The 27776-nt window shown below is 46.3% G+C and overlaps 1 protein-coding gene across 1 annotated transcript in view; it reads left to right on the top strand.

Annotated features, from left to right (window-relative positions):
* The first annotated feature begins 5188 nt into the window (after positions 1-5188).
* Positions 5189-27776, top strand: part of SORL1 (sortilin related receptor 1) — a 115250-nt gene continuing 92662 nt past the window's right edge. Inside the window, exon 1 of the mRNA XM_083588249.1 lies at positions 5189-5587. Within this exon, the coding sequence (XP_083444375.1) occupies positions 5264-5587 (324 nt within the window). The 5' untranslated portion in view covers positions 5189-5263. The remainder of the gene's footprint in view (positions 5588-27776) is intronic.

Below are 27776 nucleotides of genomic sequence, written 5' to 3'. Positions count from 1 at the left end.
GCAAAAATCTTGCTGCAATCTGGATTTCTTCCCCCACCCTGTCCCATTCCTATCCAGCACTGCCTTCCAACTGAAGCTTGTACCGTAGAAATCTCGTAAGGAGAAACAATTTCATACCCTCCTTAATATCATGACCCCTAATACTCTGGAGAAACGTTTCTCACTGATTTGAGTCAGAACAGCTGAAAGGTACATAATTGCAGTTCATTCAATCAGTTAAAAAGAAAGAAAAAAGGATGCTGACTGGATTTGGAAGTGTAAAGCAGATCACAGGGAGTGACCTCAGCAAGATAAACACCAGTCCATAGTAGGGATGGTCTGGCTTTAAGATCAATGTGTCGATGTACAGATTCCCTCTGACGGTGACCAGTTTCAAACTAGTTTCAAACCAAACCCAAAATGCAATGTATATGCTTTTCAACTCTCTAAGCAGCAGAGAATTCCACTAGGCCAAATCATAGCTCAGTCGGTAGAGCACGAGACTCTTAATCTCACATTTGTGGGTTTGAGCCCCATATTGGGCAGAAAGATTCCTACATTGTAGGGGGTTGGACTAGATGACCCCAGGATCCCTTCCAACTCTACCATTCTGTGATTCCTTGTGAGAGTATAAACATCACTGTAACCTGCCCAGGTACCTTGTGCTTGAAGGCCAGGTAAGTAATGAAGTGAAGCCAATAAATAAAATAACATAAAAGCCCTGCTGGATCAGCCCACAGCCCATCTAGTCTGTGTTCACATGGCAGCTTATTCCGTTTTCAAGACTTTCCCCCAACTGTTAAGTCCTGCACAAAATTTGAGCTTCTGCACGATATAAAAGCTACTTTAGGAACTATAGTGGAATATGGTGCTCATTTCTGTGTTATTTGCTTCCGGGATAAACCCACTGGCAAATAATATGGAAATGAGTACTACTGCAATGTCCCACGATAGTTCTAGAAGTGGCTTTTACAGCATGTGAAAACTTAAATAGAATGTGGAAGTTAACACTTAGGTAATAAGCATAGCTGTCAACGTTTCCTTTTTTTAAAAGGGAAATTCCCTTATTCCGAATAGGATTCCTCGCAAGAAAAGAGAAAAGTTGACAGCTATGGTAGTAAGTCCAGCCTTCTGTTCTTACAGTGGCCAAGTAGATGCCCCAATGACACACACACACACACACACACGGGCAATAGCAGCGCTTCCTGCACCCCTTGTGATTCTCAGCATCCTACCTCGCCAGTGGAGATAGAACACAGCTATCAACCTCATAACTTCGTACTTTTCTGATGGGCAGATTCAGAGCTGCTTCTCCCCTTCCTCCTTCCACACACAGGTGCAATCGAACAGGTGCAACCAGCAGCCTTGCAGGTAAGTGTGATTTTAATTGTTATTTGCTGAGGTATTGATAGTTAATTTTATTGTGTACTATTATATTCAAATAGATTATTGAATATTACTGTATTGGCCCTAATATAAGCCGCACCCGCAAACAAACTGCACCTTTAAAATTTGGCGGCTTGGGGGAGCCGTGGATGGGATGGGCACCGTTGCCCCGCACTCCCGGGCTGCTCTGTGGGGGGAAGCTGCATTGCTTTGCCGGCGGCGTAAGGACACGAATATAAGCCGCACTTTAACTTTTCACGATCGGAATTTGGAAAAAAAGTGCAGCTTATATTTGGGGTAATACGGTACTTTATTTGATATAAGTCGTTCCATTTTAAAGTTATGTTTTATTATGACTTTCTGTAGTGGATCAGATTATTAGTCATTTCATTTCTATACCGCCTTATATTTTAAAGGAAGAATCTCAAAGCGGTTTACAACACATCAAAACATTAAATGAAACAATCCAGAATGAAACATATTCAAGCTTCAAGGAGAATATTTCAGATCCTTCTCCGAGGGGTCAAAGATTATAAGGTGTGTGTTCTTTGTTGTATATTTTGTTGATGTAAACCGCCTTGTGAATAGTAATATAGAAAGGTGGTATACTAATTAAAAGTAAAATGAAATAGCATCAAGTCTCCTGCCCTTCCTCAACCCTCCCAAGTACACTGGTACCTCGGGTTAAGTACTTAATTCGTTCCGGAGGTCCGTTCTTAACCTGAAACTGTTCTTAAGCTGAAGCACCACTTTAGCTAATGGGGCCTTCCGCTGCCGCCGGAGCATGATTTCTGTTCTCATCCTGAAGCAAAGTTCTTAACCCGAGGTACTATTTCTGGGTTAGTGGAGTCTGTAACCTGAAGCGTCTGTAACCCGAGGTACCATGTACATATTGTGGGGGGAAAGGAAGAGCACAGGAGAGCCCCCCCTTTTTATTTGCTAGCTCAGCAAAAGTGCTTTCTCTTTCATCATAACACCCTCGGCATCAAGATCAGCTCTCTGAGCATTTTTGAGAGCGGTAGGAAGAGAGGTTGATGGGGACTAGAATATTTAGCATAGCTTTAATATTCCATAATGGGCCTCTGCCACCTGCACACAGAGTCAATCACATTCCTCTTTGCCTCTAACCCTAGGAGAAGCCGAGTGCTTCATTCTAGCCATTTATCATACAAAGCCCAGAGACGGAGGAAAAGACCTCAAAGGTCAGAAAATCCATCTTCCCATTTTCAGGGGAGAATTGGCCATATATTATCATATATCATTCCGCAGAAGGTCTGACCTGGCTCATGCAGACGTCAGGAGAAAGGCATGGCAGGATGTGTTTGACAAGAATTTGGGCCACCCAAAGGATCCTGGGAATGTTTGCTGGATTTATTTACTTTTCCCATTTAAATCCCATATTCCTTTCCAAGGCGCCAACAGAGGGGGATCACAAAGTTCTCCACCTCCCCATTTTATCCCAACAACCCTAGGTTAGGCTGAGATACTGTGACTGGCCCAAGGTCACCCTGTAAGCTTCGTATCTGAGCAGGGATTCAAACTAGTCCCCCAGGTCCTAGCCCAACACTCTAACCACTACACCACACTGCCTTCTCCCACTCTGGCTCAGGTCCTGTTCTTGTAGCATCAACCAAACCACCCATTAGGACAGGGGTCACCTATGTGGTCCTTATGGGTGCAACGGTGCCCTTGAGGTCTGCCCCAGGTGTACATAGAATCACTGTAGAGTTGCAAGAGACCCTGAGGACCATCTAGTCCAGGCACCCCCAAACTTGGCCCTCCAGATGTTTCCGGACTACAATTCCCATCATCCCTGACCACTGGTCCTGTTAGCTAGGGATGATGGGAGTTGTAGTCCCAAAACATCTGGAGGGCCAAGTTTGGGGATGCCTGATCTAGTCCAACCCCCCACAGTGCAGCAATCTGCAGCTGTCCCTTACAGGGATCAAACCAGCAACCTTGCTGTTATCCGTATCTCCCTGCCAGCCACTGCCCCTTTGGTCATGAAGTGAGGGTGGTTACCTTCTTCCTGAAAAATAACATAAGAGAATGGAAGTAGGAACTTGGAAGAATGATGCTCATTCCTACTTGCCTCTTTCACTTCCATGTGCTTTTCAGTGCTCTCCAGATCCCTTGGGAAAGCAACGTGTGATTCGGTGCTGGAGGAGACATCAAGAAGGGTGTGTGTGTGTGTGCCCATGGCACTGGCTCAAAAGTTCAAATGTGCCCAGCAGTCTAAATAAGTGGGCAGCCCTTGCATCAGAGCATCAGAGAAATCTTTACAGAGTGTCTTGTGACGACAAACGAGACTAACAGTCCCCTGTTGCCTGCCTCTTGTATACGGGACACCCCATTGGCTGAGCAGTTGTGACATCATGGAATGTTCCCCAAAGATTCTAAGCCCATGGGGGAAAGGAACCAGCTATGGAATGCTGACAATTTAGGAGCCTGGCGAACGGTCCAAGGGAACTTGACGCTGCAGCACCAGTGAAACTGAAAAGATGGAGCAAGAAAGATGGGAGAAGCGGTGATCAGATATGTGTGAACCACCTCTAAAGGAAATGGAAACACTAAGCACACAATAGCGGTAGGTCATTTTATACCAGGGGCGCTAAGCTATGGTTAGCTAGGTGTGCCTGGACTCCAAATCCCATCAGCCCCAGCTTGCATGGCCAATGGTCAGGTATGATGGGAGCTATAGTCACAGGTTAGCCACCCCTGAGATCTATCTGTAGTCAGATCACTACCTTTCCCATGAGTGCTCCTCCTCACTGCTTAAGAGGGCCAGTGTGGTGTAGTGGTTAGAGTGTCAGACTAGGTGTTGGGAGAACAGGGTTCAAATCCCCACTGGGCTGTGAAGCCGGCCAGGTGTTCTCGGGCCAGTCTCTCTGCCTAAATTATCTCAAAGGGATGAAATGAATAGGTGGATCTGTACACGCATTACTATGAGTTCCTTACTAAAAAGATGGGATATAAATGCAGTAAGTAAGTAAATACAGTTATTGAATAAATAAACATAACGCTAGAACAAAACGGATGCATTTCCCAGCTCCAGCATATTTAGTATGCTGAGCTTACCCGCTTTCGTTTCACAACATAAGAAAGTAAAGGAAAAAGAGCCGGCTGGATCAGGCCGCTGGCCGATCTAGTGCCTTCATTTATACCCCTGCGTAGCTTCAGAAAAGCGCTTGTCACATGAGACCATGGGCTCTTCTGTAAAGCTCTAAAGGTGCTTTGAAACACACACGTGCACGCACAAAAACATACACACCGCAGGGAACCCGGAGGAAGCTTTCCAAGGCTTCACGTTCTTCTTTTTGCACTTGCAAAGAAAACATTTCTGCGCGGGGCGCAACAAATAAAGGCGATGTTATTGACTTTTTTTTTTTAATTCGCGAAAGCCCTTTCGCTTTTAAGGTCCTGCTGCTGTACTTCTGGGAGGTCAAAGCCAGGAGCAGGCAAAGAAGATTACGGAGAAAAGCGTGCGTGCGTGTGCGTTTTGTGGGGGTGGGGGGATGACACGTGACTTGCACCCGCACACCGAGGCCGGCTGGTTCAAGCCAGAGGCTGCGAATGCAAATACAAACAACAACACCCAAGCGAATAATTTCGCTACGCGCGCGCGCGCTCGCTGTTCTGCCCCGCACCGCGCAAAAAGCAAAGAAGGGTTGCAATGCCCCGGGAAGCAGCGCGTGCAGCCCCGGGCCCTTGGCGCGCGCCGGAGCCGAGCTGCCTGCAGCTGGCCTGAATCTGCTCGCTGCTGTTGCTCCCTCGCCGCCACCCCCCCTCCCCGCCGCCACCGGGTTTCCCGGCTTTGCAATCCTATTGCACATTCTGTCCTGGCGGCGGCGCCCCACTTTGCAGCTCGCCAAGCCGGCGGAGCGCGGAGGCAGCGAACATGGCGACAGGGAGAAGCCGCGCCGGGGAGCCGCGCTCTCCGCTCCGGGAAACAGCCGCCCGGTTGGCGATGCCGCCGCCGCGTCTCGCCCTCCTCCTCCTCCTGCTCTCCGCTTGCAGCCTCCGGCCGGCCGAGTCCGCCAGCAAGACCTTGCGGCTGCACGCCGCTTTCGCATCCCGAGCCCAGGACCGGGGCTTCGAGGTGCTGCGGGCGAGCAGTCCCGATGGCACAGTCAGGCAGCCGACGCCGGGCGAGATGCTGCGGAGCAAGCGGAGCGCCGCCGCCGCCACCCAGCAGCAGGAGTCCATGAAGGTGTACGGACAGGTGAGCGGGCACCTTTGGGGCCACCTTCTGGCATCTCTCCATCAAGGCTCCCCCCCGATTTGGCAAGCCAGCCAGCCAGCATCGCGCGGAATTTGGAGCGGGGAGGGGGCGCGCGCTCTGCTTCCAGGTCCTTGCGTTTTCTTTGCAATATCCTCCACTCCACCCCCTCTTTGCAAAAGGAGCTTTTGTTATGCCCCCCCTCCTCTTTGCGCGGCGCTGTCTGGTTGGAATGCACGCAGTTCTCAGTCCAATGTTCCTTCGTTCCCCGCCGCCTTTGAGCCACGCGCGGTTTTAAATTGGGTAGTGGGCGCCCTTCAGTTCGCCCTGCCTCTTCCTCTCCTCACCATCATACTCCGCATCCCCCTCCCCAAATGGATCAGGGGCTCTGGGCTTCCTGGCTCTTTAAGCGATCTCTCTTTTTGCTTTTTTTGTGGCGGGGGGAGGTTTGCGACTCAGGTGACTCGCAGGTCCAGTTGCAAGGGTGGTTGGTGGTGGTTGTTGTATCACACGCGTAACTGGTGGGAATCGAACTGTAAATATTTCTTCTTTGGAATCGTTCCGTGTGAGATGCAAACAATGCAGTGCGGGGAACGGAGCGCTGCAGCAGCTTCTCAGCCGCTGCTCGGGCAGGAGGCCAGTTTTGGGCAACCTTGGACCACACTGTCATTTTTATTTTTTATTTTTTTTGCTCATCTTGCAGCCTTCTCCCTCCCAAAAGTTTAAAAGCCTCAGACTGGGATTCGGGTTGCCACTGTTGCTTTTTGCTCTGGAAAAAATGGCAAGGAATTGGTGCAACTCAGGTTAGCTTTGCAAATTAGTTAACTAGTCCAGCATTGTGACACAGCCCGTTTTGTTTGTTTATGGTCGATGGAAGGAATGAAAGAAAGATATCCAACTTTTGCAAGACCTCCTTTCATGGTCACCTGATGGCAGTTCTTCATCGCCATAGGCGAGCAGCTGTTTACAGTGCCTTTCACCTTTTTGTCGCAGGCTACTCTTTCTGAGATCCAGCCAAACTAGAGGTTTAATTCTCATCTTAAGTTCTGGTGCAGCTTAATTGGCACGTCCCCTCTGGGAACAAGAGAAACACACCTGTGACTTAAGACAGTTGTCTCAGGAGTGGGTCTGACACACCTTGCTGTTGCTTATGCATGTGAGCAGAGGGAAAGTTACTTCAGGAGAAAAAAGCCCTGGAGTAACAATTTCTGGATTCTGATTGTTCAAACATCTTATCGTTTTGCCTGTTTGCAAACCTGGGATGGCAGCAGGCATCTCATACTGAGTCCTTTCAGAGAAAACAAGCAATTTTTTGCTTTTGAGTTTCCCTTTCTCCTCTTCCCTCCAAATCCCTTTTCCTTTTGTGTTGTGTTTTTGGTTGTAAGCCCTGAGGGTGGGGATCGTTTTATCACTGACATTGGTAAGCTGTTCTGGGAACCTCCCTCCCCCAGCCGAAGAACAGGATAAAAGAGTTTAAATAAAAAACAAACAAACCAGACCCTCTTTGAATGATTTACCACAGGGGAAGGTGTGTAAGAGGATAATACCACATTCCTCTGAACATGAAATCTCTCAAATGCATCAAGTTGCATACCTGATAATAAACAGGTGCAGGTTGCGTGTTTGATCACTTTAGGCCGAAGAGTAGTGATAGCTTTCTGAGTACCAAATACAGTGGTACCTCAGGTTACAGACGCTTTGGGTTACAGACTCCGCTAACCCAGAAATAGTACCTCGGGTTAAGAACTTTGCTTCAGGATGAGAACAGAAATCGTGTGACGGCAGCGCAGCGGCGGCAGCGGGAGGCCCCATTAGCTAAAGTGGTGCTTCAGGTTAAGAACAGTTTCAGGTTAAGAACGGACCTCCGGAACGAATTTAAGTTCTTAACCCGAGGTACCACTGTAAAGGTAAAGGTAAAGGTACCCCTGCCCGTACGGGCCAGTCTTGCCAGACTCTAGGGTTGTGCGCTCATCTCACTCTATAGGCCGGGAGCCAGCGCTGTCCGCAGACACTTCCGGGTCACGTGGCCAGCGTGACAAGCTGCATCTGGCGAGCCAGCGCAGCACACGGAACGCCGTTTACCTTCCCGCTGGTAAGCGGTCCCTATTTATCTACTTGCACCCAGAGGTGCTTTCGAACTGCTAGGTTGGCAGGCGCTGGGACCGAACGACGGGAGTGCACCCCACCGCGGGGATTCGAACCGCCGACCATGCGATCGGCAAGTCCTAGGTGCTGAGGTTTTACCCACAGCGCCACCCGCATCCCGAGGTACCACTGTAGTCTCCAGCTATTGTTGGACTGTAACTCCCATCATCCCTAACTAGCAGGACCAGTTGTCTGGGATGATGTGAATTGTAGTCCAAAAACAGCTGGAGACCCAGGTTTGGGAAACACTGATAGAGATTTTTCATCTGGCCTCCATCGTAACCTCTGATCCCAAGGTACAACCCCCCACCCCCGCTCCAAAACATGCACAAAAGAACATAGGAAGCCGCCTTATTTCATGTCTGACCGTGGATCCACCTAGCTCAGCACTGACAGGCAGCAGCTGTTCAGGGTTTGCAGCTTGAGAACATAACTGGAGATGGCATGGATTAAACCTGGAACCTTTTGCATGCAAGGCAGGTGTTCTAGCACTGAGCTAGGGCCCTTTCCACATGGGAAGCTGCCTAACACCATGTCAGACGGTTGGTCCATCTAGCCCATTATTGTCTACACTGATTGGCAGCAGCTCTCTGGGACTTCAGACAGGCCTTCCTCCCAGTCCTGATCCTGGGACCTTCTGCAAGCAGAGCAGATTATCTGCCTCTGACCCATCCCCTAAAAACACACAGGTCTATGCCTTGGATACCTCCACCCAAGCCGAGATGCAGCCAAGGGACTCCTTAACCTCTTCTTCTGCATCGTTAACACAGCATGGGATTCGTGCCTTGCAGGGGGTTGGACTGGATGACCCTCGGGACCCTTCCAACTCTACAATTCTATGATATTCTCTCTGTCTCTCTGTCTGTCTGTCTCACGAACAAGACACAGGGAAATGGTACTGAGCAGTTGAGTTCCGAAGACTTGTCTTGCTGTTCTGGGGAATGAGCTTAAAAAGCCTATATTTTCATTATGACATTTGGATCTCCCTTTCCTTCAAAGTGGTGTGCAGACTTCTTCACCCTCTGCCTCCATTTTACTCACACAACAACCCTGCATGGTAGGTCAGGCTGAAAGACAGTGAGCAGCAGCTTCCAAGGTCACCCAGTGAGTTTCACAGCTGAGTGGGATTTTGATCCCTGATCTCTCAAGTCTGTGCCTGATTCTCTAACCGCAATACCTCAATTGGTGGAGCCATGGTTTGCTGGCTGGCGCCTCACCCTATTCTGTATGGCCTGTTAAAAACAGCCAGGCCAGAGCATAGGTGGGGAGCCTCCAGTCCTTGGGCCCCAATATGGTCCTCCCAACCTCTCCATCTGGCCCCCTGGACCCTCCACATCCGGCCACAGCCACAGCCGTCAGTCGCCTTGCTTTGTGCCTTCCTTGAGGCTTCTTGCCTGGCTGGACTTTGCCCTTGAATTCTGATCATGCCTCTTGCTTGCCTGCTGGAAGGACAGAGGGGAATGTGTGTGTGTGTAGAAACTACCCCACTGTAAAAGGTAAAATTTACAATTTTTTGCTTTGTCCACTTTTGGTTCCAGCCCCACCCACCACCACTGGGATGTGGCCACTGGAAGATTGTTGAGAAGGGAAGGTGGCCCTCCGTCAGAAAAAAATTGTTCTCTCCGGCCCTGTATTGGAGGAACGTGTAGTCCCCCCCCCCAGTGAATTAGAGGACTTGTGTTTTGTTTTGGGAGGGAGGGTGCTGGACTTGTACGAAGTGTTAGAAAGGAGAAGAGTTAGAACATCCTTGTGGAAAGACTGTTCTTATCCGTGCTGAAATCAAAGAGTTACTTGCATTTCTAACAGGCTGCCGGATCCGTTTTCAGAAATGGCAACCACTATTTTTAGGCGATACAGAAAAGGAGCATTCAGAGCACAGTTATGCTTCCTTAAAGGCGTTCCCATACTTTATCCAAATTGTGCTTATTTGGCTCTTCCCATTAAAAAAAATTGGCCTTTTGTTGATGGCGTGCGTCCACATGTTGGACTGGTTTGCATTTATATTCCTTCTTTCCACCTAGTTTCACAGATCTTTTATATATATATATATATAAAAACAGAAACTGGAAGCAGAAGTGACCCCCACTGTGAACTATAGAGTAGACCGTAAAGAGGTTTATTGATCCAACACATTTCAACTCCTGCTGGACTTCCTTCAGAGAAATTCTGAAAACTGTTTCAAAATATATAGGCGCTACCTCTCTTCTATTTCTTATGCTACCTTATTTCATTTGCCTACGGCAATCGAATGGTTTTCAATTTTTGCTTCTGCTTTCACTTCCTTTTGGGGGTTCCTGTTTTTGTTGCATACTTTATTTTTAAAATAGTCCTGTAAAGAATAGTGAAATGTAGCCAGATTGAAAGGACAGCAACAACTCACTTCCAATAGCAGAGGGGATAGCGGTTCAGAAGGTATTCAGGCCAAAGATGCTCTGCAACAGAGAAGTTTTCACTTGTCATTTTAAATGCCGCTCAGTGAAATCTCCTGGGGCAGGGAGTTCCACAGGGGCACTTCAGTGGAAAAGGCCCTCTCCCATATTCCCATCTACTGTGACACAGATGATGGTGGAATATAGAACAGACCCCAGCCTGATTTTAAATCATTACGTGTATGGTTTTCTGATTTTAAAACATTATATGGTTTTTTTAAAAATTGTGTGGTTTTATAGATGATTATTCTAAAGCTCTCTGATTTTTCTTCTTCTGCGTAAACCAAGGTTTGCAAGCCAACAGCAACAAACTATGGATTTAAGCTGTGCTTTGTTGCCAATAAACAAACCACAGTTAAGCCTTCCCATGGGCTCTTGAATTGTAAGCCATCACAGTATACCGAACCGTGGTTTATTAAACAATGGCTTAGCATTATGTGTGAACCTTTCCCAGTGGCTTAACTGTGGTTTGTTTATTGGCAACAAAGCGTAGCTTAAATCCATAGTTTGTTGCTGTTGGCTTGCAAACCTTGGCTTGCCTTAACTATGGCTTGGCATTCTGTGTGAATCTAGCTCACTTCCTTAACCATGGTGTATTTGACCACCCACCCCAGACCCTCATCAGGCTACAAAGACAAGGTCAGTTAGGGGTGACAGTCAGTGGGGGAGCAGGCATGAGCCCCCTCCATCAATTGTCCAAGACTGGCACTCTTGGAGCATTCTTTCCCCCTGCAAGATCAGCATTGTCCAAGAGCCTTGGGGATCCAGCTTGCTAGAGGCTTCACAACCCCACCTACCATTTTTGCAGTCCCAGGTAGGCAGCAAAATCAAGAAGTAGGGTGGCTGGATAACTAGGAACATGGGAAGAAGCTGCCTTAGTCCATCTAGCACACCATGAATTTGCCTCCATCTCCTCCAGATGTACGGGACGCGGGTGGCGCTGTGGGTTAAACCACAGAGCCTAGAACTTGCCGATCAGAAGGTCGGCGGTTCGAATCCCCATGATGGGGTGAGCTCCCATTGCTCTGTCCCAGCTCCTGCCAACCTAGCAGTTCGAAAGCACCTCAAAGTGCAAGTAGATGAATAGGTACCGCTCTGGCGGGAAGGTAAACAGCGTTTCCGTGCACTCCTCTGGTTCACCAGAAGCAGCTTAGTCATGCTGGCCACATGTCCCGGAAGCTGTACACCGTCTCTCTCGGCCAATAAAGCGAGATGAGCGCCGCAACCCCAGAGTCGGTCACGACTGGACCTAATGGACAGGGGTCCCTTTACCTTTTACCTCCAGGTGTTGCTGGACTGCAACTCCCATCAGCTCCAGCAAGCACGGCTGATGCATAGGGATGATGGGAGTTGTAGTTCAGAAAGGTTGGGAGAGCCAAAGATTCCTTGTGCCTGGTCTGCACTGCCAGGCCATGACTCTCCAAGGTTTCAGAGGGCACATTCCCAGTCCTAGCTGGAGATGCTGGGGATTGAATCTGGGACCTTCCGCAAGCAAAGCAGATGCTTTTCCACTGAGCTGTGGCCCCTCCCAAAATAGATCCACTGGATCCACTGAGATAGATCCACCTACTTCAGTACTGCCTTCACTGACTGGCAGCACTTGTCCAGGATTTTGGACATGGTTCTCCTATAGAGACAATGAGGATCGAACCAGGAAGCAAATGTTCCACTGCTGAGCCACAACCCTCCCCATAGCCTCCTGTATTTAGAACGGTGGATCGCCAGACCCATGCCTGTGCCCTCTTTATTTCTTTGTTCTCCGCTCAGACCTACACACCCCGTTCTGCTAGCAGAAATTGAAAGCTTATCTGTCCGAGGATTTACTTTCAGGCAGATAACTTCCCACAGTTATTACGTGTCACATGGCTTTTATTTACCTCCCACCCCACAAATAAAAGCAGACACAACAGCAGCCTTTTAAAACCCAAAGAAAAACAAAAGCTCATTACAGTCCCCTGCATTACGATTTCTCCTTATATTGACATTGATGGGTATTTATTTTTTTAAAAAAACCCAGTTATTCCCAGAAGTGTTCTGGTTATCTAAATTTCATGGCCAGGCTGAATATGTCATTGTAACCTTGTGTCAACAATGTGTTGTGTTGCATCAGCTGTCTGGATAGCCAAGTGTTTTTCTCTGTGCCCCTGGGGCTGTTTGGATGAAGGGAGTTTGCATGGAAATGCTAATAGCTTTCCAAGATCAAACAGGATTCTTGCTTATTCTCCCTCATCACGTTTATGTTTTGGGGCCCACCTGCACTATTCATTTAAAGCAGCATCGTAGCACTTTAAACTGTCATGGTTTTCTCAAAAGGACCTTGAGAACTGTCGTTTGTTATGGGTGCCGAGCGGTTGTTTGTTTAGTCGTTTAGTCGTGTCCGACTCTTCGTGACCCCATGGACCAGAGCACGCCAGGCACTCCTGTCTTCCACTGCCTCCCGCAGTTTGGTCAAACTCATGCTGGTAGCTTTGAGAACACTATCCAACCATCTCGTCCTCTGTCATCCCCTTCTCCTTGTGCCCTCCATCTTTCCCAACATCAGGGTCTTTTCCAGGGAGTTTTCTCTTCTCATGAGGTGGCCAAAGTATTGGAGCTTCAGCTTCAGGATCTGTCCTTCCAGTGAGCACTCAGGGCTGATTTCCTTCAGAATGGATAGGTTTGATCTTCTTGCAGTCCATGGGACTCTCAAGAGTCTCCTCCAGCACCATAATTCAAAAGCATCAACTCTTCGGCGATCAGCCTTCATTATGGTCCAGCTCTCGCTTCCATACATCACTACTGGGAAAACCATGGTTTTAACTATACGGACCTTTGTTGGCAAGGTGATGTCTCTGTTTTTAAAGATGCTGTCTAGGTTTGTCATTGCTTTTCTCCCAAGAAGCAGGCATCTTTTAATTTTGTGGCTGCTGTCATCATCTGCAGTGATCATGGAGCCCAAGAAAGTAAAATCTCTCACTGCCTCCATTTCCTCCCCTTCTATTTGCCAGGAGGTGATGGGACCAGTGGCCATGATCTTCGTTTTTTTGAGTGGTTGTTAGGAGGCCTTTATTCCCCTTGTAGATCTACAGTTCCCAGAGTTCCCTGGTAAGAGGGATTGATTGTTAAACCACTCTGGGAATGTGCCATTTCAATTTGGAATAAGAATATAGAAGAGCCTGCTGGATGAGGCCAGTGACCCATCTAGCCTAGCATCCTGTTCTCACAGTGGCTAAACAGATGGCTGTGGGAAACCTGCAAATCAGGATCCGAGCACAAGAGCACTCTAGCATCCTATGGCTTCCAGCAGTTAGCATTCAGAGTCGTTCCTGTCTCCAGCCATCCTGGCTAGTAGCTGTTGATAGAGCACGTTCTCCTTCATGGAGAGCATGTGTTGCGGTGGGAGCAACCATGACATCCCTTGTTTGCTGGGCAGGTTAGTTTGGATGGCCATGGATTTGAATGTTGCTGGGGAAAATTGACTGTTGCAATTTTATTTGATTGATGGGGGTGCTATATAGGTCCCTGTGCACAGCGTTGAGCTTCCTCTTTTCGCTGCACACATGGGATTACCTGCCCACCCTCCCTTTATTTAGGATTTGTTTGCTATGCCTGTCATGGGGTCGTCTGCTTTGGAGCAGGGGCCTGGTAGGAATTTTACCATTTGGCTGATTGGCTGGTGCCATTTGGGTTTTGCCTACTGCGTAGCAAATTGTCACAACTTGTAAAGTTGTGGTTAAAGGTAAAGGTAAAGGGACCCCTGACCATTAGGTCCAGTCGTGACCGACTCTGGGGTTGAGGCACTCATCTCGCTTTATTGGCCGAGGGAGCCGGTGTACAGCTTCTGGGTCATGTGGCCAGCATGACTAAGCCGCTTCTGGCGAACCAGAGCAGGGCACGGAAACGGCGTTTACCTTTCCGCCGGAGCGGTACCTATTTATCTACTTGCACTTTGACGTGCTTTCGAACTGCTAGGTTGGCAGGAGCAGGGACCGAGCAACGGGAGCTCACCCCATCGCAGGGATTCAAACCGCCAACCTTCTGATCAGCAAGTCCTAGGCTCTGTGGTTTAACCCACAGTGCCACCCGCGTCCCTAAGGTTGTGGTTAGGCATTGGTTAATTTTTTGGTTGGTGGAGGGGATGAGGTTGGCTGTGCCTGCCCCTCCAATGCTGCTGCTGCAAGGGTATTCCATTAAAGGAATCCGGGGGCTCACCATGCTTTTGTCCGTATCCCTGACAAAGGGCTAGGGCCACGCAAGAGCCCCAGGGAGCATTTGGGGAGAGGTGTGAGCCTTGCACCCAGCTTTATTCTCTCCCCAAAATTGCTTACTCTTACTGACTTCCGCACGGATGTGGTTGTCAGTTCTGTTCCTACCTCCAAGTGGGAACAGGTAGTCGCTAACCAATGCCTAAGCAACCACTCACTTACTGTAATTCAATAAATTTGTGGCCAAAATTATGCCAAAAACCAAAACAAAAATGATGTGTGAATGTGTTTTTATTCAGGGGTGTCTTGGGGGTCCTTGACACGCAACCTTGTCCTCCATTAATTTGTTTAAGCCACTTTAAAGCCATCCAAATTCATGGCTGTCACTGTGGGAGTGAGTTCCATAGCTTAACTTCCTGTCTTGGTCTTGCTATTTTTAGTAGCAGTATTTAATCACCTTCCACACGTGTCCCAACGCAGTGTCCAAAATATAATAAAAACAGCTAACGTATAACACAGAAAAGACAACAGATAAAATTTTAAAAGCTCTGCTCCCAAGTCACTGTGGTGTGTTGCCTCCTGAGATCTTTGGAACTTGAGAGAGACATTCTCCTGCAGATTGCAGTGACCCCACAATCGAGATGTAGGGAGCTTTTGGCAGACGATTTGGATTCCACCTTTAAATTATCTGGACTGAGCACATGGCCCAGGAATCTTCTAGGCCTGGGGTTTTAGAGGGAGATGGCAGGCAAGCTGTAGTTTATTGAGAGTGCCGGCAATTGAAGCTCTGTTAAGGGTAAACTACAGTTCCCAAAATTCTTGGGTTGGTGTGTAAATGTGCATTAAATGTGGTTCAAATGTACGGCGTGGATGTGAATTTGTTTGTTTAAACCTATATTTTGTGCTTCAGTTATTGTGAGCTGCTCTAGCCTTTGCAGAGTAAGCCTTGCATTCAGCTGAATTCTTGAAGCAGACAGGTTGAAATTAATGAACCTAACTTAGTCGTGTCCATTAATCAAGGGGTCTACTTTGAGAATGACTGGCATTGGATACAACAATCCTGTGTGATTAGATTATTTGTGGTTTTAGACTGAATGCTTGGGCCTGTTTTGCTTTTTTAAAAACAACAACAGCAACAACATTTAAAGTGGTTTGTGAAGCCAGCTTTGTTAGCGTAGTGAAAATGGATTTCTGTGTTTGCCATGAACCATAGTTAATTTTAACCCAATTTGCTGGCTTGTCAGCCATGGGCCTTTTCCAAGAACAATCAGACCTTAACCTCCTAGTATTCAATTTTCTTCATAGCAGGATCTGTTTGGCATCTCATAAAAACGGCTTGATTAAGGGGGAAAGCTCTATAAACATTAACTTTTGCTTAGTTTAGATAATGCCCCCCTTTACAGCTGTTAAAAAATTAGTTATTACACAGAATTAGTTCCTTATAACCCTATTTCATCATCTCATTACTGCTCTAGCCCTGCAGGAGTGAATTATTATTTTAATTATGCAGATCAGGAAACTGAGGCTTGAGAGGTGAAGTCTTGGCTCACGGCCACCCAGTAAGTTGGCAGCGGTTGGGACGGGCAGCTGGATCCTACAAAAAACAGGCAGAAGTTCAGTTCCCTTCCCATCTTTATCTCTGTGCATCTGACTCCCAAAACAGCTAAACATTTCATCTCCATCTGTTGTTCTCAAGGCAGTTTGCAAGTTGAAAGTGTTTCTGTTGTCCCACCAGGGAGCTGGTGATGGAATAGAGATATCTTGACCAAAATGGCAGGATAAGGAAGAAATCCTTTTTTCTCTGAAAGTCGCAGACTTTTATTGTCCCTACCTGCCGCATTACAGTTGTACCTTGGATCCTGAACGCCTTGCAAGTTGGATGTTTTGGCTCCCGAGTGCTGCAAACCCGGAAGTGATTGTTCCGGTTTGCGAATGTTCTTTGGAACCTGAACACTTCTGCGGCCTCATGGATGACAGAGAATTAAATACTTACTTAGTTCTGCTACCTGAAACACTGGAATTTTCAGATGAGATCTGTGCTATTTTACCTGCCAATATGCCTTCCTGATCCAATGCAGTAAGTCCCACGCAGTGTAAAAACTGAGATACGAAAGCTAGGAGCTAAACGGCACCTTGAACCTAGGTTATGGGTGCAACAATGGAATGTCTAGGTACTCTTTTTTATAACAAGAAAACAAAGCCGAAAATGATTGAGCTGCAGCTAAAATATTGTGTTCATTTTTCACATGGTCTAGTCTTTCCCCTGCCCACCCACCCCTAATATTCTTAAGAGTGTCTCGGTCAGGTTTATCTCCATCTGACTTTGTCCTAGGTTTCAGCCCATCTGTTTATGTCTAGAGAGGTAGCTGTGCTAGTCCATTCTAGCAAAAACAATAAAGAGTCTTATGGCAACTCAAAAGACTAAGAAATCTATTCTTTATTATGTATTTAGAACTCAGTGACCCAGTGCAGAGTCAGACACAGTGTTCTTGATCTGCAGATTGTGATCGAGAGACTAGGAACAGGTTGCTCACCTGTATTTTTCATCCTTTCCGTCTCTCATGTGACTGGAATCTTGTTGTTTATGCATAACTGTTTAGCATTGCACTTGCATGGGGCCGAACAAACTGTGGTTAGGGCTAAGGCTTCGGGAACTGTGATTTGAAAGCAGATTTTGATATTTATTTGTAATCTTTTGTACCTCGCCTCTTAAGGTTAAAGATCTCCAGGGCGGATTACCAAAGACATGATGCAAATAAGAGTAATTTACAACAATTCAAGCTATTTCAAAAGAAGTTTAGTAGTGAATCAGCGGGGGCAGGCTGGGGGAGCTCATTTTAGCATGGATGAAAAAGCACCATTTTCCATGTCTGCAGCACTTTGCAAAGAATGAGCAGTCATAACATATGTTTGTATGTTACTTTCTCTAATGTATAGCCCCTTTTTTGCAGACTTTCCCCCTAACATATGCGTTTGTTTACACATTGGTTGGTAGAACAAAAATGTGAATTTTGAGGATGAAAGTGAAAGTGTTTCGGCTTGTGTATGGGATTGAGAAGTGTGAATTTGCTAGTTTCTCATTAAAATGCAAAACAACCACAACAGCCCCACACACTTTAATTTCTCTGCCATCCTTAGTGACCCCTAACCTAGAACCAGATGCTAGGTACACCACAGAGAAAGGGAAAGGAAATGGAGACTGGGAAAAACTTAGGTCCTGGCTATCTGCAGGGCTGTATTCTCCCCTACAAACCTGCCCAGGCTCTGAGATCTTTAGGGGAGGCCCTTCCCTCACTCCTGCTACCCTTTCAGGCACTCTTGGTGGCGATGTGGGAGAGGGCCTTCTTTGTGGTTGCACCCAGACTTTGGAAGTCCCTCCCTAGAGAAGCTAGACTGGCTCCCTCCTTGTTGTGCTTCCGCCAGCAGGTGAAGGCTGCTGTATTCCTTTTTAAGGGAAAGGGCTTCAGTAGTGATATTTTTGTTCTTTTAGAGTTTAATTGCAACAATCTTTTATAGGTTTTTAGCTTTCTGTGTTTTATCGGTGATGTTTTAATTAGTGTACGCTGCCTTGAGTCCCAGTCTGGGGGAAAGACTGGGTATTAATCATGATACAAATCAGGGCAAGAATATTTTCAGTTGTACGGTCTTAGGATTCATTACAGTGCGGCAGGGGTGGGGAGTTGCTGGCCCCTCAGAAATTGTAGGGTTATAATTCCTACCGTTCCTGAGAATTGGCCATGGTGGCTGGGACTGTTTAGCATCGCGCTTGCAGTGGGCCGAACAAACTGTGGTTAAGGCTAAGGCTTCGGGAACTGTGATTTGAAAGCAGCTTTTGATATTTATTTGTAATTCTTTGTACCTCGCCTCTTAAGGTTTAAGATCTCCAAGGGGAAGTCCCTTCTCCTCCATGGGGATTAGAGAGTTGTGCCAGCACTGAAAAGGCATTAAAGGGGTTCTAGGTAACCCTGAAAGACCCTCTCCACCTGTGGGGAAATGCTGCAATTTTAGAGCAATCTTAGTTAGCCTTGAGTGTGTACGTTGCTACAGATGTAACATGATTTGCTAATGCAGATCGCTTGTCGAGGGGGTGAAGGAATTGTTCTCAATAGGAGAATGAAGAAGAGCCAGCCAATTCTAGGTCCCACAGTCCGTCCTGCAATACTTGTACCATACCAATGAGGGTGAAGCGACTGGCACTTCTCCGCTCTGGGTTCTGTCTCTTGCCGGAGGTTGGCAGAACAATGAGAATGGCCTTTTTGTGTCTGTTGACGTATGGTTATCCTCCCCACCCCCCAATCTCCTCTTAATGCACATTAAGGCCTCACTGGAGAGAGGAGAGGAGGTGTAACGTAGCTCTTGCCTTGAAATAGTTGCTTTCACACTGGAACCTGGCAGGTGAAGTTTCACCAAGGTTGGTTTATGGAACGGCATTCAGGCAATGCTTCTGTTCTGCCTCCCCGCCCCCTTCTCCTTAGAACAAAAAAAGGAAAGCTGCAGCTCAGCCGTTCAGATCCAGGGTGGATTTGTTATGCAACGGCGTATTTCCCCCCCAGCATTTAGACTTCGGGCAGCATGTGGATTAATTCTGTTCTGCCAGTCTGGTGGAACTGGCTACGGACGGTAATTCCAAAACAAGCTGGTGGCTTGTGCAGATGGGCTGACAGCCCTGTGATGTTAGAAGCCCGGAAAACTGCCTTAACCCAAGGCTACATTCACACAGCAGTTTATTCCATTCTGTTTCCCTAACTGCTATATTTGAGCTTTCTCACAACGTAAAATCCACATGCAGAAAACTAACTGTACATAGCACACCTTCAGTGCTCCTTTCTGTGTTATTAGGTTCCAGAAAAAGAAAAATCAGTTTGCAGCCCCCTTAACCCAGAAAATGTCAGTTATTAAAGTGATGAAATTTGGTGGGGGGTATTCTGCCATATAGATGTTCCCTGCTGTTTTCATGGGGGAACAGAAGCAGGCATGGGCAGAAACGGGGGTGGGGTGGGGGAGTAGCAGCAATGTTGTCCAGTGGCTTCCATTGTTGTATCACACCATGTCCACTGATGTGAATGAAATTCATTGTGAAATGCTTATTTCTTGGACAAAAGGCCACAGTTCCATAATGCAACAGGTACCGCAGTGTGAAAGGAACACTAGAAAATGGGACAGAAGCACTAGCATTAAGATCAGGAAAAGTGACACAATTATCCCTATGTCTGAATGGACCCCAGGGCAGACCATTGGGTCTATCTAGGGCAGTATTCCAAGGTTTCCCAAACTACAGCAGTTTTTGGACTATAGTTCCCATCATCCCTGACCACTGGCCCTGCTAGAATGATGGGAGTTGTAGTCCAAAAGCAGCTAGAGAGCCAAGTTTGGGAAACCCTGGTCTACACTGGCAGGCAGCGGCTGTCCAGGATTTCTTGAAGAAATCTATTTCAGACTTACCTAGAGATGTGAGGGATTTGCATGTGAGGAGTGTTCTTTACCGTTGAACTGTAGCCTTTCCTTTCAGTAATGTTACTGCCTTAATCTAGATGGCATTTATTTATTTCAGACAGATACACACACACACAAACACGCCACTTAATTATTTGCATTTCTAAGTGTACAGAGAAACAATCCACAGAGATGGAACGATAAAAGAGTGTCGCAACATGGGTGAAAGGACTGCACCGCTTGCAGCTGCTTCCCCGGGTAGCAAAACTCCCTGCCAGTAAGAAATAAACTAACCCTAGGCCATTTTTTGATGCGCAAACATTCACAGATCCTTCCCGTTGCCCCGTGAAGCAGCACAGTTCATTCTGGAGCCTCGTGCTCTGTCCACCTCATTTCGTTCTGCCAGGCCTGATTCATTACAGGGAAAATAGCTATTTACAAGTCAGCCTTTCAGAGTTTTATGACTCAAATAAACCCGGCCTCCTCAACATGATGGGGATTAAGACATAAATTTGGGCATTGTGGTCTTGTAGGGGGGGGGGGGGGAGAAGCCAGGAAGCCCAGATTTTATTGACTCATCACAAAAAAGAAAAAAAAATCCAGTGAAGGCGTTTATTGGGTTTGGGATTGTGAAGGTGGTTTTCGAGTTCAAAAAGGCTGGTGTCTTGTGGCTTCTTCTGCTTGTCGTTCTCTCCTGCTTCCAGTTTCCTTACTCAGTCCTATCGCATGATTTGGCGGCACCAGATTCACATTGTGGTTTAGCGAAAGGCGCACGCGGCAGTTCCCTCCTCGAAACCTGACGGAGGTCTGAAACCTTCTTGTGTCCACATCTTCAAATCTGTTCCGACCCTTTTGGCTGAAGCTGCTTCTTTGTGAAAACACAATTTGCCTCATTGCATCACATACGCTGGGGCTGGGGCTGGGGGGAACCTCAGGCCTAAGGGCCAAACATGGCTCCCCAGGCTTCTCTATCCGACACCTAGGCCTCTTCTCAGGCCGTACCCCTCAGTAGGCCGTACTCTTCACTGACTCTGTCTGCACCTTCCTTGAGTGCTTTGGCTTGGCTGGAATGAGTCCCCAAACCTGGGAATGAAATGAAAACAATTGTGGCCCTCCGGTGGGAAAAGGTTCTCCACCCTTGACAGAACATCATGTATATTATTGAAAGAGATGGTCGTGTTTTGGGTTTAGATGCTGAAATTCGCATCGTAGACTCATAGGATGGTAGAACTGGAAGGGAGCATGAGGATCAACTGGTCCAACCCGTTGCAATGCAGGAATCTTTTGGCCAATGTAGGGTTCGAACCCACGACCTTGAGATTAAGAGTCTCATTCTCTAACGACTGAGCAATCCCTCTGGTGCGTCTTGCCTCTGCTGCAAACTCGCAAAGCCGCACATAACTCTCTCAGCATCGACTGGTACTGAGAATAAAACTGGCCTGCCTTACACAATTGTGGTTAAGGGTTGCTGAAAGAGTTTTATGTGAAATGCTCTCAATTCTGAAGCATTGCAGAAGGGCTGAGTATTATAAATCAGTTTGCCAGGATCTCTGTACAAAGAGGAATAGCTGAGATGCAGGCATGGTAGCAAGATTGCCTGTTGTCTGCTCCAAGCATTTGGGATTACAGTGGTACCTCGGGTTACAAATGCTTTGGGTTACAAACGCTTCAGGTTACAGACTCCGCTAACCTGGAAGTAGTACCTCAGGTTAAGAACTTTGTTTCAGGATGAGAACAGAAATTGCGCGGCAGCGGGCGGCCCCAATAGCTAAAGTGGTACCTCAGGTTAAGAACAGTTTCAGGTTAAGAACAGACCTCTGAAACAAATTTAAGTTCTTAACCAGAGGTACCACTGTAGTGTCAAACCTATCTGTCTGGGTGTGTCCCTTGCTCCCCGATTGGAATAAAACTGGAAAGAGAAGTGTTGGTGTTCATATCTCTTGTATGAAAGAAACTGGTTTTGTATTGGGGCTTCCTACAGGTAGAGATGAGAGAGAGGCTGAGCAGAACAAATCTTTCTGCTGCATGCTACGCTCAGTGCAGGGTTAATGTTACCAGCAGCAAAACACCTGCTTCCAACTCCTGTTTACTTCTTAAGGGCGGCTCCATTAAGGAAAGCTGTTCCTGGGGCAACTGAGTCCAACCACATTGTCTGAGTCACGAACAGGTGATTAATTAACAGCTGAATGAATGCTTGAAAACACCTCCGGCAGGCTGAATCTTCTGGGAGCTAAGTATAAATATCAGGGTGGGTGTTGAGGCGTCACTGTGTTGCAAGCTTCTGAGTGCTGTCTATCACACTGTTGAAATATATGTGACATGCACGCGCACACACACACACACAGGGCTGCCACCTCAGCCTGCGCTGCTCGCCAACCCCACTGATCGTGATGTGGCACTACAGAACCTCCAATGGGGGACTGTGTGATGACAGCCTTACATTTTTATGTGTATGGGAAGATATATATGACTTGCAGCATTGATGAGAGGTGAATGGATACAAGGAGAAGGAAGCAATGGATGACCCTGGATGGACTATATGACATGGCTTGTAATAAGCTGTCTTGTTCGGGGTTACAAATATTTATAGGAACAGAAGACAGGATGAAAATTAAGGTTTTGGTCATGGTGTGTGTGTTGGGGGGAGAAGCCAGTGCATTTGAAAGATTGGTTTAGCGTGAGTGAAAGCAAACTTAGCCTTTTGAGGAGCGCTTGAAGGAGCTGGGTGTATTTAGCCTGGAAAAGAAGGGACTGAGAGGAGATACGATAGCCATCAAATATCTTAAGTGCTGTCACGTGGAAGAAGAAACATGCTTGTTTTCTCCTGCTCTGGAGGGTAGGACTCAAACCAATGGCTTCAAGTTACAAGAAAGGAGATTCCGACTAAACCTTTGGAAAAAACTTTTTGACTGTGAGAGCTGTTTGACGGTGGAACAGACTCCCACAAGAGGTGGTGGAGTCTCCTTCCTTGGAGGTTTTTAAGCAGAGGTTGGATGGCCATCTGTCATGGATGCTTTATTTGAGATTCCTGCATTGCAGGGGGTTGGACTAGATGACTCTTGGGTCCCTTCCTACTCTTAAGATTCTATGATTTATTTGTGATTAAAGTATCTCCTGCCCTTCGTTTCATAGGGGCCCAGGGTGGCAAACAAATGCTAAAAAACGTCCTTTAAAAAAATCTAATACAGATGCAGATTGTCATGCAAGCATCTTGCAAGCATGACATCAGTGGTTAAGCATGATGGCTTTCTCTGTCACACATATTTCTGACTGCCAGTTGCTGGAAAAGGCGGGAGGGGAGAGGACTTCTTGAGGTTCCTATGAGAAGAAAATCTTCACCTGTACAATTGAAAGGGAAAAGTGACCAGCTTCTAAGCTTATTTTTGTTTGTTTCCATGTGTGAAAACATTTAAATCCTTCCGACCTGTGTTTTAAAACACGCACAAGGTAACAAGCGATTGCTTAACATTTGATATGGGATATAAAACCATGCAGCATAAAAAAACCCCACAGCACTTCATCAAAATGGCAACCAGCTATTCCCCCAAAGAGCAGTTGATAGGAATCAATTGTTGGATGTCTTGTGAAACGTGTTGGTCTTGGCCAGAAAGGCAACAGTTCATCATCCCTTTAGGGCAGGCACACAGTGTTAGGGTCAGGACTGAAAAAAGTCCTTTCTGGTGCTTCCAGTTTCTGGAGTCCAGACTGGTTTTGGCAGAGATGGGGAAACTGTGGAACTCCCTGCCTGTTTGACACCAGGCAGGTGCTTTCACACTACTCTTTTCGGCCCTGCTAAAAACATCATTGTTTTGGCAAGTCTATCCAGACATATATAATGTGTTTTAATATGGTCTTTAACTTATCGTTGATTTAAATTATTTTTTGAATGTTTTCAGTAGCTGTGGTTTTTTAAAAAATATTTTTTATTAAATTTTCTAAATTACATTTCAAAATATTCATTTAAACAACCTTAAATCGATGACTTCCCTTCTTCTCCTTCTGTGGTTCATTTTGCATACCATACAGTAAATCCCTACATATTTTACATGAACCAAACAATTCAGTAATCCATTGTTACATCCATAAAAACTTATTTACACTGTTGAATTTATCTTAATACTACCAGCATTTTAAAATAAACACAAATTTCACCTGTATATTCAGTAAACATTTTCCAGTCTTTTTAAAACTTGCATTCTTCTTGTTCTCTTATTCTATAAGTCTGCAAGGTGCGCATATTCCATCAGTTTAAGTTGCCTTAAATAGCTGTTTTTAAAAGTTTTATTTAAAAAACTAATAACCTTTATTATTATTTTCTTTTTGTAAACAGCTTTGAGGTTTTATTACAATCAAACAGTTTCTGCACATTTTGGAAACAAATGAATACATTTTTTCCCCAGCTGGATAAATGAGTCTGTACCACGAGGGTCTACTTGTTAGAGTTTTAAGTCTTGTTTAAATCTATTTGTTGTTTGTGTTTTTAAGTATCTTATGCGTGAATCACATTGAGACAGAAGTTTAGAAGGCTATTGATAAATGAATTGCAATTATATAATAGTGAAATAAAATTAATAATACTGAGCCAGGCCATTGGTCCAACTAACTTAGTATTGTCTGCACTGACTGGCAGCAGCTCTCCAGGGTTTCAGGCAGGGGTCTCTCCCAGACTTGCCTGGAGATGCTGTGGTTTGAACCAAAGACATTCTATATATGAAGCAGATACCCCACTCCTGAGCTGGGGCCCTTCTCTCAAGACGCAGGTACCCACATGGCTGCCTTATACTGTCAGACCATTGGCCAGTCTAGATCAATATTGTCTACACAGACTGGCAGTAGCCCAACAGTCAGGGATGATTGGTGCTGTCATTGAGCAACATTTGAAGGGCCAGAGGTGAGCTATCCCTAATCTAAGGCTTTAACCGTCAACACCAGCAGTTGCTATATTTAAGAAACATGGAAGTATAGTTTGAAATAAATACGGGCCGCAGAACGGAAGAACACAGAGAACAAAGCAATAAAACCACTAATTAAGGGATGAGGGCCTGTCACTGATTATGGTCCTTAGTATATAATGGGCGGAACAATTAGAAGAAAGCAGCTCTAAAGAAATGTTAATGGAGTTCTGCAAAGTTTGAATGTCCCTGAATCACAGTCAGAGTAAGATGTTGGCATCTGAACTCAACTGGGATGTGGTCAGAAACTTCCGCTCTCCTACACGGGCGATAAATGGAACTGCGGGGCTGCAATACGTCTGATAATTCCTTGCTTGTTGCACTTTGCTGAGCAGCTTTGCACAGAATGCTAGGTAGGCTCTCAAATTTGATCAATCCACTGTTGAGAAGGTGGCTTGGGAGACTTCCAGCTATGTTCTGCAGCATGCAGTTACCGTATTTTTTGCTCTATACGACTCACTTTTTCCCTCCTAAAAAGTAAGGGGAAATGTGTCTTATGGAGCGAATGCAGGCTGCGCAGCTATCCCAGAAGCCAGAACAGCAAGAGGGATTGCTGCTTTCACTGCGCAGCGATCCCTCTTGCTGTTCTGGCTTCTGGGATTCAGAATATTTTTTTTCTTGTTTTCCTCCTCCAAAAACTAGGTACATATTGTGGTCTGGTGCGTCTTATAGAGTGAAAAATACAGTACTTAAGAAAGGTCTTGAGGCAGAAATCCAGGAGTCCTTTCGTTCCAAACCTATGGTGATGTATGGCTGCATCATGTCTTTTGAATTGGGACCTGGCGTAGTTATTTCACATTTGGTGAAATAAGCTCTCAGCCGGTGACTCCTGGTCAATCTGGCAGCAGACCTCGACGGTTCTAGGCAGCAGCTCGACATCCCTACCTAGGGATGCCAGGGATTGGATTTATTTATGTCACCAATTTGTGAATCACCTTCCACATTGACCTCAAGGCAATTTGCATAAAAGCAACTAATAATATCTTTTTTGAAAGTCCAGAAAATGACAACTACAGATAGGTTTAACAACACCTGAGTCTGTACCCAGCTGGGGAAAAACTTGTAGAATCTAAAACGGCTTCGATTGTTTCCGGAAAGCACAAATAGTGGGTACCTGATTTATCCCGATGGAGATGCTGTATGACACAGTAAGGGGAGCCTCTCAGTAGGCCCTGCTCAGATTTATGGTGGAGCAGGCTTCTGATATTTTTTAGGACCTTGAAGGAGAAACTCCATTGAAGAAGCTGTGGCCTGCTAGCATATAAGGGGTGAGGCAGTCTCTCATGTAACTTGGTCCTGAGCTGTATAGGACTTAATACAGTGGTACCTCGGGTTAAGTATTTAATTCGTTCCGGAGGTCCATTCTGAACCTGAAACTGTTCTTAACCTGAAGCACCACTTTAGCTAATGGGGTCTCCTGCTGCCGCTGCACGATTTCTGTTCTCATCCTGAAGCAAAGTTATTAACCCAAGGTACTATTTCTGGGTTAGCGGAGTCTGTAACCTGAAGCAGGACCTGAGCTGGGCTCCCATCTTCTCTGACCATTGGCCAAGCTGGCTGGGGCTGACGGAAGTTGCAGTCCAGTGTCACGGAGTTCACAGTCACCATGTTGCCTGTCCTTGTTCTAAGACAATTCCGCTCCTTGGGTGAAGCCTCACCTTTAAAATTAAAGGGGGGGGTGGAGAAAAAAAAGACAATACCCGAGGAGGAGTGGGGGCCGAGGGGAGCCAAGGAGGCAGCACTTCCCCTTACGGTTTTGACTTTTAAAATGAGGCTGCATTTTAAATGGCATTTTAACCTGTATTTTAAATTGTTTTTTCTTTTTCTTATTATGTTTCACTGAAATTTTATTTTATTGGCTCTGGCCAGGGAGGGCGGGGTATAAATAAATTTTTAAAAAATTATTATTATTATTATTATTATTATTATTATTCAGCAGCGCTTCCAGAGGGTCAGCACCACCATGGCCCCCCCCGACGGGATGGGCGGAGAAAGGCGGCTGCTGGCAGGGCTCACATGCCCCTCAGCAGGCTAAAGCCAGGCAGCATCTTGGGCTAGCGCCAGTCCCAGCACACCAACTGGATCTCCTCCTAGCAGACCTCGCTCTCCCGCTCTCGCTCCTCCCTTCCTCCCTCCTCACCTCCTTCTGGCTCCCTCTTAGGGAGCCTGCCCAGCCAAAACCAGGCAACACCCAGGGGCAAGCCCGCCGCTCCAAGCCAATTTTTGTAAGGTTGTGAATATAAGCCATACTTATTAACTTTTCACAGTCAGAATTTGGAAGAAAAGAAAGAAGTATGGCTTGTATTCAGGCCAATACGGTACTACTTCCATCCTTCACTGAAAGGGGGCCAGGATCCACACTTTCTGGGAAACAGACCTGGTTTCCCTGCAATCATGCTATGGGGGAGATTTTAATCCTGTGATAATATTTGCACTCCAGATGGATTTATTTTTAGCACATGCTCCTCTGTTCGCTTAGTTTCCCTTACTGTTGACAGTGTGCCATGCTGGGAAGTGGTTGAGTTGTCAAGATTTGTTTCGGTTTCTTTCTCCTTCTTACGTAGGGGAGGTAACTGGTACAGACATTAATTCATATGCACAGGTTCAAGAAGAAACAGGGAGGCACACTTCCTGCGCTTGCACACGATGTAATGAATGGTAAATAAAAAATAGGGGCTTGCAAATCTCTCCCATGGAAAGATGCATTTTGTCTCACAGCTCACAGGAACCTAAAGAAAAGCCCTGCTGTGTTATTTGTTGAAGTGGGCTTCTTAGAATTTGACAGCATTTCCCAACTGGAGGAGTTCTCAAAGCAAATGTATTTATATATATTTCAGAAGCCAAAGCATCATGCTATAAGACTTCAGAATTTCTGTTTTGTTCGGCACTTTAATAGAGACGTGTGTGTATCATCTGTATATATCTATATATAATTACTGCAAATATTCCTTAACTAATTAACATGGTTTTGAAATTCCTTTAATCCTTCCTTTCTGGTAATTTTGTTCCTCTGCTACTCTTTCTGGCTAATAGGCACACATGCACCATG

This window comes from Podarcis filfolensis (genome assembly GCF_964270895.1).
Source record: "Podarcis filfolensis genome assembly, chromosome: 15".
In the NCBI taxonomy this organism is placed as follows: domain Eukaryota; kingdom Metazoa; phylum Chordata; class Lepidosauria; order Squamata; family Lacertidae; genus Podarcis; species Podarcis filfolensis.
Note: the sequence above shows the minus strand (reverse complement) of the source record. Positions and strands in the feature narration are given on the sequence as shown.